Genomic DNA, 15440 nt, shown 5'->3' with positions numbered 1-15440 from the left:
TGCCTCCTAATGAATTGTCTGGTATATTCATTTTCACCTTTATGAAAGTTTCATATTTCCTATTGACTATAATAAATCCTAACATCTGTTTGTGCACTCAGCTACAAGTTGCTACGTGTATACATTTTCTACATACTTCTTACATCAGTTCACTAACTTTTATCAACTAAGGCTGCATGATACAACATTCATTTCCATAAGATAAAGACTTCATAAAATCAGAGTACTCATTTGATATCCATCAAATTTTACTAAACCATTTGGAAATTATAGTATAAAGGATCTCTGTCATAACATCATAGTGCTGATTATTGAAACATCACAAGTAAGATGATTTTAAAATAATGCTTAAAAGAAAACACTTAACATTAAATTTACCTGAGAAAGCATTACTGTAGTATCTCGAGAGTGTTTGCATAATATCTTTGGAATGCTGAGTCCATGGGGCTATCTTTCTATAGGTTTTTACTCTGTGGACAAGCTGAGAACCTCCGTATTGCAGAGAAAGCGTGTCTCCGTGATCTTCATATAATTCTTCAAATAATCTGAAGGAAAAGCAAAATATGCTATCAAACTGCTGAAAAGAGGTTTTAAGAGAAAAAATAATGAAGTATTACAATAGAAACGACTTTCTGTTTAATAAGTAATACATTTTCTCCTCCAAGTAATTCTGCCAGTTTTCAAAAGCAAGTATTCCAATAAAACATGCTATTGACTTACAAACACTGAAATATAAAGCTATGTCTCTATTCTTTAGTCAGATAAGTATGTGGAAATTTTATTCAGATACAATCATTACTAAGAAGGATTAGAGTCTAAGATTTTCACTGATTTATAATATATCAGAACAAATTCACACTACAGGATATGCACTTTGGTAGATTCAAGGAGAAGATTAGTATGTCCTACTAGCCTGCAGGGAGAATACAAACCGTATACCTTCACAAACTAAGGTATTTTAAATACACTAAATGAGACAGAACATGCCAATATCTGAAGGCTGTGTTTTCTGTGAAGTCCACTGGGAATGTACTTAACATGTCTTTTAAAAAACATCCCCAGTTATGATAATACTGGCTCAAAGGTACAAAGAGAATAAACATGACTTGTAAGAAATGCGAAGGGCAGTCAGATACCATTTGCTAGGGCCAGAAAAACATGATGTAAGAAGGAAGAAAGAGTCAGCTGCTAAGATGATCAAGGAGAGCTGGCTAAAAGCAACACAGTCCTCTAACATCATGTAGTTGACAGTAGACTCCAAACTTAGAGCAGTCCAAACTACAAAAATTACCAAGAAGCACCCCATCAATGACAAAAACAAGCCAAAAGTCTCAGAAAACAAGGCTATCCTAAGGAGATGACATCCAGTCTAAAAGATAACGGACTGAGAAGTGCTTCTCAGAAATGGAAGCTATGGAAGCTATGGCCTTGCTTGAGCAAGAAAATGACAAGGACAATGTCTTGCTGAAAAAGGCTGAAAGTGTAGTTAAGAGGCAAAACAACCCCAAAATCGACCAAAAAACCCAAACAAAAACACCAACACCCACATCTGTGGAAATGTATCTCACATCAGTGTATCAAAACACAATAACTCAGACATCTGCATGTGATACACTGTAGTATCTGAGAAGAAAGTCCTTAAGAGTGGAGAAAAGAGTAGAAATAAGCAAAACAGCAGCAACAACAGGACCACCATTAAAAAAAAAAACAAACCAACAACAAAAGCATATGCAATAAAGGGATAGTACTGCATAAGTAACCCAGCAACCATCTGACTTAAGTCCTCATCAAAAGGTTCTGGATGAAGAACACTTATCTGAGCAGCAAATCTATTTCTATAAAAAAAAAAAGATGACCATCAAATCTGCCCAAGGTTGAGTACAAACAGCTCCACTAGGAAGAAACAAATGCCTATTAACTTAGAAAAACCAAACCAAAACAAAAAGCCCCCCAAAAAACCCCACCAAACAGAAGCAAAGCAAAAATAAAACCACACAACAAAACAACAAACAAACAAAACCCCCACCCAAACCACTTGCCTCCACACAAACTGTTAAGAGCTCATGATGGCATGTATGAGAATATTCTGTTTGTTTCTTCGGTTTTGTTGTTTTGGGCTTAAAAAAACCAAACAGAACCCCCCAAAAAACCACAAGAGGAAAGACAGCAATCCTGGACAGCTGAAAGCTAAAAAGTTGGTTGAAGACAGTAACTGACAGGTAAAAGGATGATACCACTCTCAGAAATTTCCCAGTCAACCATGAGGGATTGATGAACGGAGTTACAATGACCCTTTGATAAAGGTTCACAGAAAGCTAAAAACTTTAAATTCATTACAGACATTGATCCACTTGATTTGAAAAGGACTTGTAGAATTAAATTACCCTTCCACAGCCTCAAAATATTAAGCCTGCAGTCAAGGACCAGTCTTCTGTTGAGAGAGTAGTTGTTAACTACGTATGATAAAAAGCTGCTAATATACAGTTTAGGAAACTTCCTAGATACAACAATTATGTTAAAGGAATCACTAAGAAATACAGCTTGCAGAAACGGTCCCATCATTAAGAATATTAATCTTGCTAGACACAAAATTGGTCTGTTCAAGACATATGGTTCTTTCATCCTTCAGGATGGCCAACTGTAAGAAAACGCTGACTTCAGAAATCTGGTTCGATAGAAATTCTGGATTGTACCCAGCCAGTGAAACTGTATGAGAAAAATCAGAAGTGTAAGGACAGTCAAAGAACACAAAGAAAAGCTAGTATTTCAGACACTTTAGCTAAATTAAGGAAGACAGACTGCTACAGATTAGCATTTTGTCCAGTTAGAAGGGAGTAAATGAAGAAGAACAACATGCAGGCAGCAGATACTCGATGTGAGACAGTGCGGGGAACAAGGATGCAGGAGGTCAAAGTGAAAGAGCACACAACGGAGAGACAGTACAGCACATGCCTGTCTGAACTCATTGCATTATGAAGCAGGATGTTTAAATTATTCCAAATACAGTAATTCAGAAACAAGTCTCAACAGATGACAAAATTAGTTTCAGATCTAGCACAACGAAGAAAAGAAAAAGTAAAATGCGGCCAGATAAAAGTAGCCTTTTATGCCAGACTAATAGCTACATTTCAGAGGGATAATGAGAAACACACTATCAGGAAAATCAGAGACAACACAACTACTATAATCTTAGTAGATGATGGTAAGAGATGGAAATTTGGGTGGCTGAGGCACAGAGGTGGCACAGGAGGGAGAGGAGAAGATAGACAAGAAACAGGACGCTTGTAGCGGGAAGCAACGGAGGGATTTTGTTAGGGGGAGATGAAAGGGAAAGGTGGTGAAGCTTAAAGAAAGATAGTAAGATGCAGCCTGAAGTGCTGAAATAAGTGGCAGCTGTAGGGGACACCACAGAGAGTGGAGGTAAGAGACCTGTCCACCTCCTGATCCCATCTGGCTAGAACCGAACAGTCCTGATTGCCAAGTCCCCAGTGGGCTACATGGGAACTGGTATTCGCAGCAGCAGTTGCCTGTTCCCAGAGGTAAGCACACAGCACGCGGCAGCTGGGACAATGGTGGATGAGAGGCATTGCTAGCGCACCGAGGAAGCCAGCCAATGGGTGCTCGTCCTGGCCATCGGACAGAGGCCAGGAGCCACCACTCACACAGTGAACCAACACGCTGCATGTGAGACCAATGCTGTGGCACACACCAGCTCCTGGCCCCAGGGAAGTGCTCGAAGCTAATGGGAGAAAGGAGCGGGACTGAAGGTGCATCTTGAGTAAAGGGACAGGGAGACTGAGTAAGAAAAGACCAAGGTCTTTTTTGAAATACAAGTTAGATCTCTATGTTCTAACACCAACAAACCACTTGTCAAAACCAGCAACGAAGCCCTAAGTTTTACAGTAACAACAGGTATAAGAAATAAAACCAATCAATTCAAGGACTCTCACATTAATTTCTGAAGCATATTCACAAGTTAAATAGCTTTGTTCCCCCTGACTCCCAGAGCATTTCAATTTAAACGCTCGGTTTTCTTAAATGGTTTGAGGATGCTTGCGTAAGTATCGCTGATACTTGATCTGAGAGAATAATTTTGCTGAAAACTTTCCTTCAATAAACCAAAAAGCACAAAATTTTTCCAAAGCAAAAACATGAAATAGCAAGGTAGGATGTACTTCTACACAAGTATCAGTTTGGCATTCTCCACAAAAGCATGTACTCATTTCAGGAGGTTTTGTTTGTCTGTTTGTGTTCCGCGGTTGTTTTTTTTTTTTGCATTTCACTCAAGCAACTGAAGTGTAAAAGACTGGGGTGGGGGTTTTGCCCATTTATTCAAAATGGAAACTATTCACTTTAAGTTTAGGCATATAAAAAGACTGAAGATCAAGCAGTTACCTTTTGAGAAGCCTAACATACTCTTCCAGAAGCGCAAGTTTTCAGCATGACTGGATTTCCTCAAGAAAATTTCAAGTATGGATGATTTTTTAAACTTGCAGGAATAAACACTGTTAAATCACTCCAAAAGAAAGAATTGCACTCTTCTATATAGACATACGTTTCCTAAATCTCTTTACACTTCATTTAAAAATAAAACCATGACATGCTTTATTAATATATCTTACCTAACAGCATCTGTATCAAATTGTAAATTAGGCTTATCGATCAATCCCAACGAATAGAGTTGGTATGCCAAAGCACATTTTCCCACCATAAATTGGGCTGTGTTAGTGCGATCCAAACAATCCACGCAGTTGGTTCGGAGAACTCCAGTCTGGTAAAGCAATCCAAATAAAAGATTTTTATTAATTAACAAATTACTACACTCATGATTATTACTTTTCTGCCCTACTATCCAAAGACTTGTCAAATCTCAAATACTGAATTTTATGTCAGTTCACAAAAATTTAAGCAAAGACATTTTAAAAAACCCTAAAAAGCAATTTGTCTCTAGCAAGCTACATCACACTGCTTAAGTCCTACTTTCAAAATATTCTTGCTTCTATCATCACAGAGATTGCATCTCTCCTTCAATTTACAGACAGCCCTAAAGATGTACCTTAAAAAGAAAGGCTGTGTTATTTCAGTGAAGAAGGTCTTACTTTCAAGTATGCTGTACCTACTGCAAAAAATAAGCACACTTTCAGCCTGTTATGGTTCTACCATGATGATGCTTTTATTTTAAGCTTTCCACACTTGGAGCAACACATATGAAGACTTTGTTGAAGGTCACATACTCTTTTTTACTGCTTGCACTTCCATTTTTCAATTCCCCAATGCACACAGAAAGTTATGGGTGCATATCTGTTATCTGTGCAGCTGCAAGAATCATATTTTAATATAATAGCATGGGGAATTCTTCTGCTCAGATATATGTGGCTACATGACACCTAGCCAGCTAAACTTTTGTCTTCTTAATAAAGAAGCACTTTTTGGGTGTGACTCCAAGTGCTTACATAGTATGCCTATGATTGACTCATTTGACTACCTCAAATGATTAAGTTGCAAGATAGATACAATAATCATACCCCTAATACAGGTAAACCTGTAAGACTAATATTAAAAAACCATCTAGTTCCCGTTGATGTGCTTTATTTTAAATCTGATCAAATTGTATCTACCCTGCTGTTTATCTACCCTCAGAAAACATATGCCAGTGATCAGACAGTAAAGGAATGGTCACATGTTTTCCAATGTACATGAACCACAATTTTGAATAGCAAGTTAAAAGCAACTAATGCTTCTTAAGAATTCACCCAGTGTTCAGAGTATTCACTCAGTTATAAATCCGTCACTCTACAGTTCTGTCACCACTTTTCTGACCTTATAAAAAGCAGTGTTTCTGGCTGTGTTTTCTTTTAGTGATGGAAATTACAACAATGTACAGAAAATTCAGCAGTGGTGAAAATGCTTTTAATAACCCATTCGTATGTATGAATATGTCACCATACCGATGTATGCTTATTCTTAACCTCTTCTATCTGACACTGTATTATCTGATTTGTTGAAATGTTGCAGCTGATAGCTGTAGTGCTACCAGTGCTCCTACACTGGTAGCCCTACAGACTAAGTAGCAATGGAAGCTAGTTTAAAATACGAGCATTTCTCAGACTACCTCCAGCAAAAATGCAGTTCCAACAGCATAAGGTTTTGTGGTACCACCCAAGAACTTGAAGCCCTATTTCCTAATCGGGTTTCTGAGATGGACTGCAATAATGCTGTTTACTATAAATATTAATTTAAGAGCAACCAGACAATTGATGTTTAAGTGAAATGGTTCACTGGTGCTTTGGGAGTGCTGATCTACACCACTATAAGTATGAATTAATAAAATATATTCTAGTACCTGCAAGCGACCAGTGGAAACAACATAACCTCCCAGTTCATTCCACCTGAAAGGGAAACAAACCAGAATTACTTACAAATCATTAGAAGAAACCCCAAACCCGCACACCAAAACCAGATCATACCATGTATCAACCTGCTCAGTGAAAAAGAGTGACAATTAAAAAACCTGCCACAAAGCAAATGTGATATCCCTGAATAACAGAAAGAGGTGAATGCTCTAGCTTTTGTATTTAAACTGCATGCAAAAAAATCTAGCCTTAAAGTAGAAATATTCCAAAGCCATACAAAATATTTCCTTTGTTCCCCATAAAACAGGGCAACACAAGTGTTGCTAGATTGGGTCTTGAGTACAGAAAAATCACAGTAGGTACAATGTCAATAATGACTGGAAGGCAGAGGCACAAACTGGTTGATTTAAATCTCGCCCTCATACTGATTCTAGGCGTACATGCTGCATACATACATACATACTGTCCAGGTCTTGCCATTCTATGCAGGCCTTAGCTGTACCCCAGAGGTAGAGAACATGAATCAGAAATTAATGCCATTTTGAGGTAGAGAAGCAGTTATGCTCGATGCAGGTAACCCCTGAACTGCTGAATATTTTCAAGTTAGAAGCCTAGCCTGACCGCAGCACTGCTATGGCAAACTTAACACTACGTTTGAGACTCACCGGACTATGCCTACAGAACACAGCATTACATGGATGTACTGATCTTGTTCAGGCTAGTTTGCAGTCGCCATGGTTGTGGCACTGCATGGCAGAGAAAAGCTCCAAGAGAGCCTCTAAGATTTAGCTGGGACTGTTTCTGAATGAAGATATGCTAAAAAGGCAAGGATGCTCTTAATGTAAAATATGAACGCCCACTAGGTGAGTGATGAATTAGGTCTCTAACATGAACACTTGGATCAAAAATTTACTGAACTTTTAATGTGGAAGTTATTTTACTTCTGGCTTTTTGGGACTTGAAAGAATTCAGCTGATTAAATCACTGTACTTGTGCAACAGTCTAAGCAAATACAATTTCTATTTTTAAAAAAAGTTTTAAATTTTTTATGTATGAGTACCATAAAATCCACTGGAAAACACTCGACTCGGTAACATTTAGACGACAGTTATCTTATTAGTATGCCCCAAAAGAAGCCACTTACTAAAATCCAAACGGTGTATTCTTTGCTAAATTTGCCCTGAAATTTAGGAATCCTTTGGTTAAAGTGAAAAAAAAAAAAAAAAATCCAAGACTTTTATATAAATGCACATGGCACAGACTGTAAGTTACATATAATGGTTTGAAGTAAGAATTCCTTATAAGTAGCAGAGCAGCAGCATAATTGTATCTCTATAGATTTTTGAGTGTATTAGTATTACTTAACATGTGCCTCTGACTGCAATCCTTTAGCTATAACTTCATAACAAACTATATTTTTTCTCACTAATTTAAGACTTAATATAAGAAATAATGTAATAGACATAGAAATTCCAGACAACTCTCCACAGAATATATGTTATTCATTATGCATCAATTAAATTACACGTACTTTTCATCTGGCCGCAAGATACTGCAGTAGGAATCGGGTCGATTTACAAAAAACCCAGTCTTCTTTACTACACTTTCCGCAATCACATTCAGTCTGTCAAGGACATTGCAAAGTTTGCTGAGGAGAGAAGAAAAAAAATACACAGTCACGATAGTTTGATACTAAAAAAGTTTTCACTGATTGGAAAGTCTTTAAATAACAGAAATGATTTAAGGGAAGTCTCACATCACAGCTTTATTTATCCAACAGTAATTACGTCTGTAGTTTCCTTAGATTTTGCAGAATTAGGACAGACACTGATGGTATCCGAGCAATTTTGTTTATTCATTAATGAAACAATTGCATAAACCAGATGTGGAAGACTTCAAATATCTAAAAACTTCTTCACTTTTTTATCACATGGTTTTCCTCTACCAAACTTTCTGTGATTTCATATGATTTATGCTAAATCATATTCCCTCATTTTGTTTGCAAGGTACTGTTTTGTTCAGTAACATTTGTTTCTGTGTGTGGTCACCACGATGTCCTGCACCTCCTGCTCAGATCAGGGCATACATCCATTTATTGTTGGGGACTTTAACTTCTGTTTAGTCCTAATATAATTTTCAAATTTTTTATTACAGTGTTTACATTTCAAGTACCAAACCCCATTATTTCTTTTTTAAAGATTGCTTATGCTGAGATAGAAGCAGTATTTTGTAACATTTCTGCCAGTACTACTTTCCAGCAAACTTACTTCAAAACCCAATGTTAAAGCAAACACGTTTTCAGTATTCCTGAAACTGTCAATTCTTTAGGCAGACATACACATTATCTTCCATTCTTAAATATCTCTTGCTTGCATAAATAATTAATCTTCTTCAAAGTCCTCAGATGTTTTTTGTATCTGTGCTAGGGGGGATACGTACATAAATATAACTCAAGCTTAAAGCTAGAATCATTTCCCGTATAGGACAGAACACGAAGCTTCATCAGCATCACTCCCTATGAAACCCAAGAACTGGCATCTAGCGTATCTTCTGCAAGGTTATCCAGCCTTATTTTGAGATTTCCTATTTAATCGTAACACAAACAATTGCATATACACTTAACTGTACACACTAACATTTTAGAATAAAAACGTCATGTGAAACCACATCAAATTTTAAAGTAACAGTTTCACCCCACGTGACCAACCACATCAACCAATTTGTAATCTCAAATAATGAATAAGGATCATTTCTACAGCTTTTTTCATAAAATTTTATCTACAAATATTAATTATATTCCTGCCCTTTGAATCGTACCAGTTTTTCCATTGTTACTGATACAGTAACAGATACCGGAAAGTTGAGCCAACAATTCCTGTCATTCTTCTACAATTTTTGGCGTAAGATACCGTAGGCCTACGCTGGTCAGAGAATGTTACAACGGAGTTGTGTGCTACTTAAGAATAGCTGTTTATACCTGTAGATTTAAAATGTTTGTATCTTGTAAGTATTTCTATATTTAGGAACACAATCATCTTTTTCACAGGGTACTAGTACTGCATTCTATTCTCCACAATTATGGAGTAAAAACAAAGGCAAATATATTCTGTAACTAAGATACATGCTTCTACTAATCTAAATGTTTTGTAACACTGAAATTAATGCCCTCACCTCCTTTTGGAAGAGGAAATGGAAAAAAAAATTATTGATATGAAATCCCTTGATTTCCAAAATTCTGTGACTGAATAAATTCAATGACTGAAATGGAACACTTGACAAAATGCAGCATTTTGGCTAATTCAAAATACAAACATTGTTGATGGCTTTTTGGTGGCTTTTCTCTAAAATTTTCTTTTGCAGGGAATTTCAAAATTTTCAGGCCTTGCTCCACTTTGGTAAGAAAGCACACAAACACTAAAAATTCTTCAAAAAGATGAGGTTTTATTCTGTCCCCAGATCTTCATAAAATTCTCCCATCATTCCCAATCTACGTTCAGCTGAAGAGAGGGACACTCAGTAGCACACTGTTATTTGTATTGTGCCTACGAGCACTAGTGCAAGGAAGGATCTTTTCTACCTTTTAGTGTATTTGGCCATATCCCAGGGTATATATATAATTGCATGTTCTGGGGGTAAAAACTGGTTGAGATATGTCACAGCAGCAACAAGTTCTTCACTAAGAATTCTTTCATGCTTTCTTTTTTCACGTTCCTTTAGAAGAAGAAAGGGAAGTTAACATTACGATTTTCATTAACAAATGTATGTAAACTGTAAACCTATACATGTATGTATACATAACACATATTAAAGTGGAAGCTGTTGCAACAATGGGCAGTTCTTCATAATTATTACAATTAATAACAGAGAAGACAGAAAAACCTAAACCTGCTGGGTTTTTAACAGCTGATGTATTAGCAGTAAAATTTACCTAACTCAGCTGTCCACAGTCATTGGCTGAAAAATAAAGCCCTAGAAGAGCAAATAGAACCACAAGGAAACAAAAGTGGTTATACGGTGGAAACGGACAAAGACAAAAGAGAAGGAAAAGGACAGACAAAAATGAAAGTATCCAACTCAGTTCTGCGGTACAAGAGGATCCTGGCAAATTCTTCAGCAAGAATTTGTTCTTCTGGGAACAACAGCTCCCATCTCCCAGCCTTGCAATAATTAAAAAAAAATAGTATTATCTTGCCATTCTCTGATTATACCATACATTTTGGCATTACATATTAACATGGCCTTCGTCTCAACTCCATCCAAAGTAAAACCTATACTGAACTTATAGAAACTGCTTTAAATATATGATAGTAGTCATAAATAAACCACCCCAAGGGAAGCCTAATACATTCATTGCTAGTTAACAAGTTTCTAGGATACACAGAGAGAAGACGACATAGATTTATGTTTCATCAACATTTAAGAAATCAAATAATAAAAGTACTGGAGACAGAAACTTGGCATTTGTGTAAAAGCAACAGCAACATCCAAAAACAGGGTGTTCAGGTTTGGAGGCTTCCCCTTCCCTCCTTTTTTTTTTTTTTTTAAGCGGTACATAAAGTAATAAAGGAACATGAATTTTATCATCTTAGCATCAAGCATCCACAGAGAGGGAAATGTAGATGCATTTTCAGCCACCGTAGCAGTCCTGTGAATAAAAGCATATAATTCACGTGTCAAGGTCATGTGAGCCCAGACTCACACTATCACAAAGGGTTTTGAAAGCTATGGCTGCAAGAGATAAAAATTATTTTTTTTGTCAACAAATGCTATCCTAAGTTGATTCCACAGACTCTTGGAGAGTCTTAAAAGCACTCCTACACAGGGAAGCTTCTAGAAACAAAGTAGGTTATCTAGCTGCCATTTATGAGAAGAGTTTTAAAAGCTTTTCTTTCGTATTTTCCCTCTTTTTTATCCTAGGAACAGATCCTTCATGCACATAAAATATATTTTTCTACTGCATACAGTTCTACAACATGATGAATTAAATATTTTTTTAAAGACTAAAAAGAAGTAAGATACAATTAAAGCAAAACAAATCAATACATTAAACTCAAATATGGAATCAGACACTATCACAGAAAATGTCTGGATCAGAACAGAAAAAAAAAATCCCAAAACCACACAAAACCACAAATATAAGACATAGTAGCCAAAATTACAGGGCAACTCAGAACCAGGCTTTGTACCACAGCCTCTCAGGCAGCAGTGAACTGAATAACTGTAGAAATCATTAAGCTCCCCCATTAGTCCAGCCCTGGTGCCACTGTCAGCATCAGATGCTTCAGTTTTCTCTCCCGCTCCTACTTCCATGACTCTACCAGACTGAGCAAAGAACAGAAGATAAGTCTTCATTGTAATAATCACAGTATTTCAAATAACTCAGTTACCTGTGTCAAGAAGTCTACAAACCTCACTTTGCATGAAACCATACTATTTTAGCATTTTTTAGTGCTAACTTAAGTTTACTGGTAAATTTATTTGGACCTTTAGTCTATATAGAGACTATACAGAAATAAGCATCTTATTGAAAAATTAGAAAACATATAGAACATATTCAAAATATTTTACCTTCACAAGATTCAAAATGATAATGGGAGAGCCAAATCTCTGAAGCATTTGGTCAAAGTGAAGAGCAGCAACATGTGCAAAAGGATCTGCTTGGTCCACTGCAACAAATACATATATTCAGGACTACATTAAGTGAACTGTAGTCACTTAAATAATTTTCCCTTAAAAGTACTCTTCACAAACTACATACTAGTTCTCTAATAATAATGACACAATCACATATTCTCCCCTCTTTTCATGCAAAAGCTGTGAAAAAAATCTTCCCCTTTCCAAATTGGAAGTGAGTTAACCAAAAACTCTCATGAGATGCTTACTAAGTACAATTATTCTGGCCCCATTAAACTCAACTGAGATGTTTTTCACCATTTTCAACAGGTTCAAAATTGTACTCACAATACAAAGATACAAAATTGCATCTTCCTATACAAAATAATAAGCCCTAAGAAAGTGAACTTCTTGAAACATAAGTTTTTCATATTCCATTTCTGAATGTAAAGTCTAAGACGGAGATTTTTTTTCTAATCAATTTCATCAAATGCAGCTTTTTTTTGGTTGAATGTTTGTATGTCATGATGTTTACTATAAAGAATATTGGTTTACCTTAAATTATAGCTTCCCAAAGACAAAATGCATAGACAATTTACTAATTTTTACAAATGTAGTTTTCCTTGACTCTCTCAGGTGTTTCTTTAGGACACTGCGCTAACCATAAACTACCACAAAGAATAATCTGTACATACACGTTATGGGTGGCTTAGGCATCATAGTTGAAATATCTTGAGACCAGTACAGAGGGACAGATCCTCGAACCTGAACATAGGAAGAATAACTCCCCGCAGAAAATGACATGACTGAAGCATCATAAAGTATTTGTTCAGTTTCCACTTCATTGGCAACATCTCCCTAAAACAAAGAGAAATACACATGATGTAGACAAACTGATCATTACAGAGTACAATTAAACTGTAAACCACAAAATCATAGCAGTGACAACACCACTGAAGTTTAAATTCCCATTTGTCCCTAAATGTATTTTATCAGATTTTTTTTCTCTATTTGGGAAATAACTTTAAGCGTAAAAAAAACCTGCCGATTAAGAGTCACTGTTTGAAGAACAGCATTATTATCTAAATTAAAATTCAATTAGAGTTGTGATAATGTTATCTAATAGCACAATTTACTAACAAAGCCCGAACAACGCTCTAAAACATATAAGTTCTCCAGTTAGTCAAGCTCAAGCTTTCCTATTGTTGGGGGGGCAGAGAGGAAGCCTTAAACCCACATTTCATTTACCTCACAGTTTGCTCCTCGTTTCAGAAAACGTGTTCCAGCAAATTTGCTTGATCTTCTGGCTATCAGAGTGACATATATAGGGCGACCATATATTAACAGTTCTTTAAAAAGAAGTTAAGGTTTACCTGTCAAGTACAAATTTTGTTCAATTACTTCATGCGAGCAAAAATAAATTCTAAGAAAGCTGTATAAAAGTGAAACATCTGATTTACTAAAATCTCCTTAACAGTGATGAGTATCACTTCCAAAGTTTTTTTGCAGATGAGCAAGAGCACTGCCATTTTCAACAACTGTTTTGAAGAACTCTGAAAAGGGAATCTGCATTAAAATATATCAACCACTTTTCACAACATGCAGAAAAGAAGTATTTCTATTTTACAAAGTGATAATGGAGGCAAGATTCACCTTGGGCTGCAAATACTGCTTTTGTGAATACTGGGATTAAAGCCCAGGAGCTTCTACTTTCATATCAGGTATATTAGTCCCCCTTTAACTATTTGATGGAAAAGAAGATAAATTTTCAACTACTTAAGTAACACCAACTGAAAGCCAGAAGCAAACAGCTATGGATGTAGTGATGGCTTTCTCCTAGGCTTTTTATTTTTTATTAAAAACAAAAAAGAGAGAATCAGATGTCATGTGACAATCACTGCTTCCTCTCCTGTGATTGGAGCACCTCTCCTGTGATGAAAGGCTGAGAGAATTGACTTCTTCAGCTTGGAGAAGAGGAGGCTCCGGAGAGACCTTATAGCACCTTCCAGTACCTGAAGGGGCTACAAGGAAGCTGGGGGGGACTTTTTACAAGGGCCTGTAGTGACAGGACAAGGGGTAATGGGTTTAAATTGAAAGTGGGGAGGTTTAGATTGGACATCAGAAAGAAGTTCTTCACGGAAAGGGTGGTGAGGCACTGGAACAGGTTGCCCAGAGAAGCTGTGTAATATGATACTGTTGATGATTAAAATATAGTGACTCTCAAATATACTAAATTTTTAGCAGCTAAGATGATGACATGACATTTCTTTGGAGTGTGATATGCATTTGGGCGGCTTCTACTACTACAATGCACATAGACCTATTACCCACTTTAAATGATATATAGTCAGGAAAAAAAATATTTTTAGATGTTCTAGTGTTTACTTAACATTTCACACAGGAAGCATAAAGTTCTATCATCACCTTCAACAGAAAGATAATTTCTGCAAATCTCAGTTACTAAAAAAATGTTTTAAAGGTGATTAGTAAGAGAACATTTCTATGTCAGCAATTCAGTTGTTTGGTTTTTCTCCCCTTTCTCAAATATCAGTTAAAAATACAGCTGAGCTTTAAAATCCTCTGCAGTTCTTTATTACTAAAACCCATGCTTACAAACAGTGCCTCACTAAGAATCTAGTCTACCTGTGTCAGGACCTTGTAATAAGAACATCAACATATTCCTGCTCAGCCATAGAAAACTAATGAAAATAAAAGCCAATGAATAATTCTAAAATTGAACAGTATTTACATGACAAAGAAATAACTAAATGTATTTCACACCTTCAAACTTATAAAGTTGATAAACCAACATTCGTTACAACAGTACAAGGATACTTGATTGCCCACAGAATCCATGAATAATATACAGCAGCCAGTCACGATGAACAGTATTTTTTACCACCTCCAGAAGCTTGCCATTCCACACGTACTTTTCGTAAGGCTTACTGCAAATCCCAAACACACCTAGGAAGTCGTTACAATGAAAATGCATTAGGAATTAAGAAAAAAGTTTTCCTGCATTGGACTGTTTTAAAATCTGTGTCATTAGATCTTTAATTCGATTTTACCTTGACTGCAATTCAACATATGATTTCCTCACATCCTTGAAGATTGCTAAAGACAGATAACTTCAGACACATGCTAAAGCTTAGCATTTACAAAGATTTCCAATTTGTCTATGGTTGCCAGTCACTGTGTTATCTGAGTGCCTTCATGCAGAAGTTCCTGATACTTCCAGTACTGAAATCTCTGCATGGCGGCCACCGAAAATATGAAAACACAGGAAATAAATCAAGTTGCGAATTGCAGTTAAGGCATAAGCTTTTCAATTCTGGGTCACCTCTGGAGTTACCTGGTAGGCTCTGGAAGACCATGCATAGCCCTGGCTCCCTTTATTGAAAGCATGTCAATCCCCTTGTCACATAATTTCTAAGGTGTGAGAAGACTTTATAGCGTGGCCAGCAGGTCGAGGGA

The 15440-nt window shown here is 36.5% G+C and overlaps 1 protein-coding gene across 1 annotated transcript; it reads right to left on the bottom strand.

Annotated features, from left to right (window-relative positions):
* Positions 1-378: 378 nt before the first annotated feature.
* FIG4 (FIG4 phosphoinositide 5-phosphatase) lies at positions 379-14930 on the bottom strand (the record flags this gene model as incomplete). Its single annotated transcript, XM_010149486.1, has 9 exons — positions 379-545; positions 4623-4771; positions 6344-6389; positions 7885-8001; positions 9931-10064; positions 11922-12019; positions 12662-12824; positions 13215-13315; positions 14802-14930. Coding segments are annotated over 9 exons (1104 nt in total), but the record flags the coding sequence as incomplete, so codon positions are not given.
* Between the last annotated feature and the right edge of the window lie 510 nt (positions 14931-15440).

This window comes from Eurypyga helias, unplaced genomic scaffold, assembly GCF_000690775.1.
Source record: "Eurypyga helias isolate BGI_N326 unplaced genomic scaffold, ASM69077v1 scaffold32633, whole genome shotgun sequence".
Classification (NCBI taxonomy): Eukaryota; Metazoa; Chordata; class Aves; order Eurypygiformes; family Eurypygidae; genus Eurypyga; species Eurypyga helias.
Note: the sequence above shows the minus strand (reverse complement) of the source record. Positions and strands in the feature narration are given on the sequence as shown.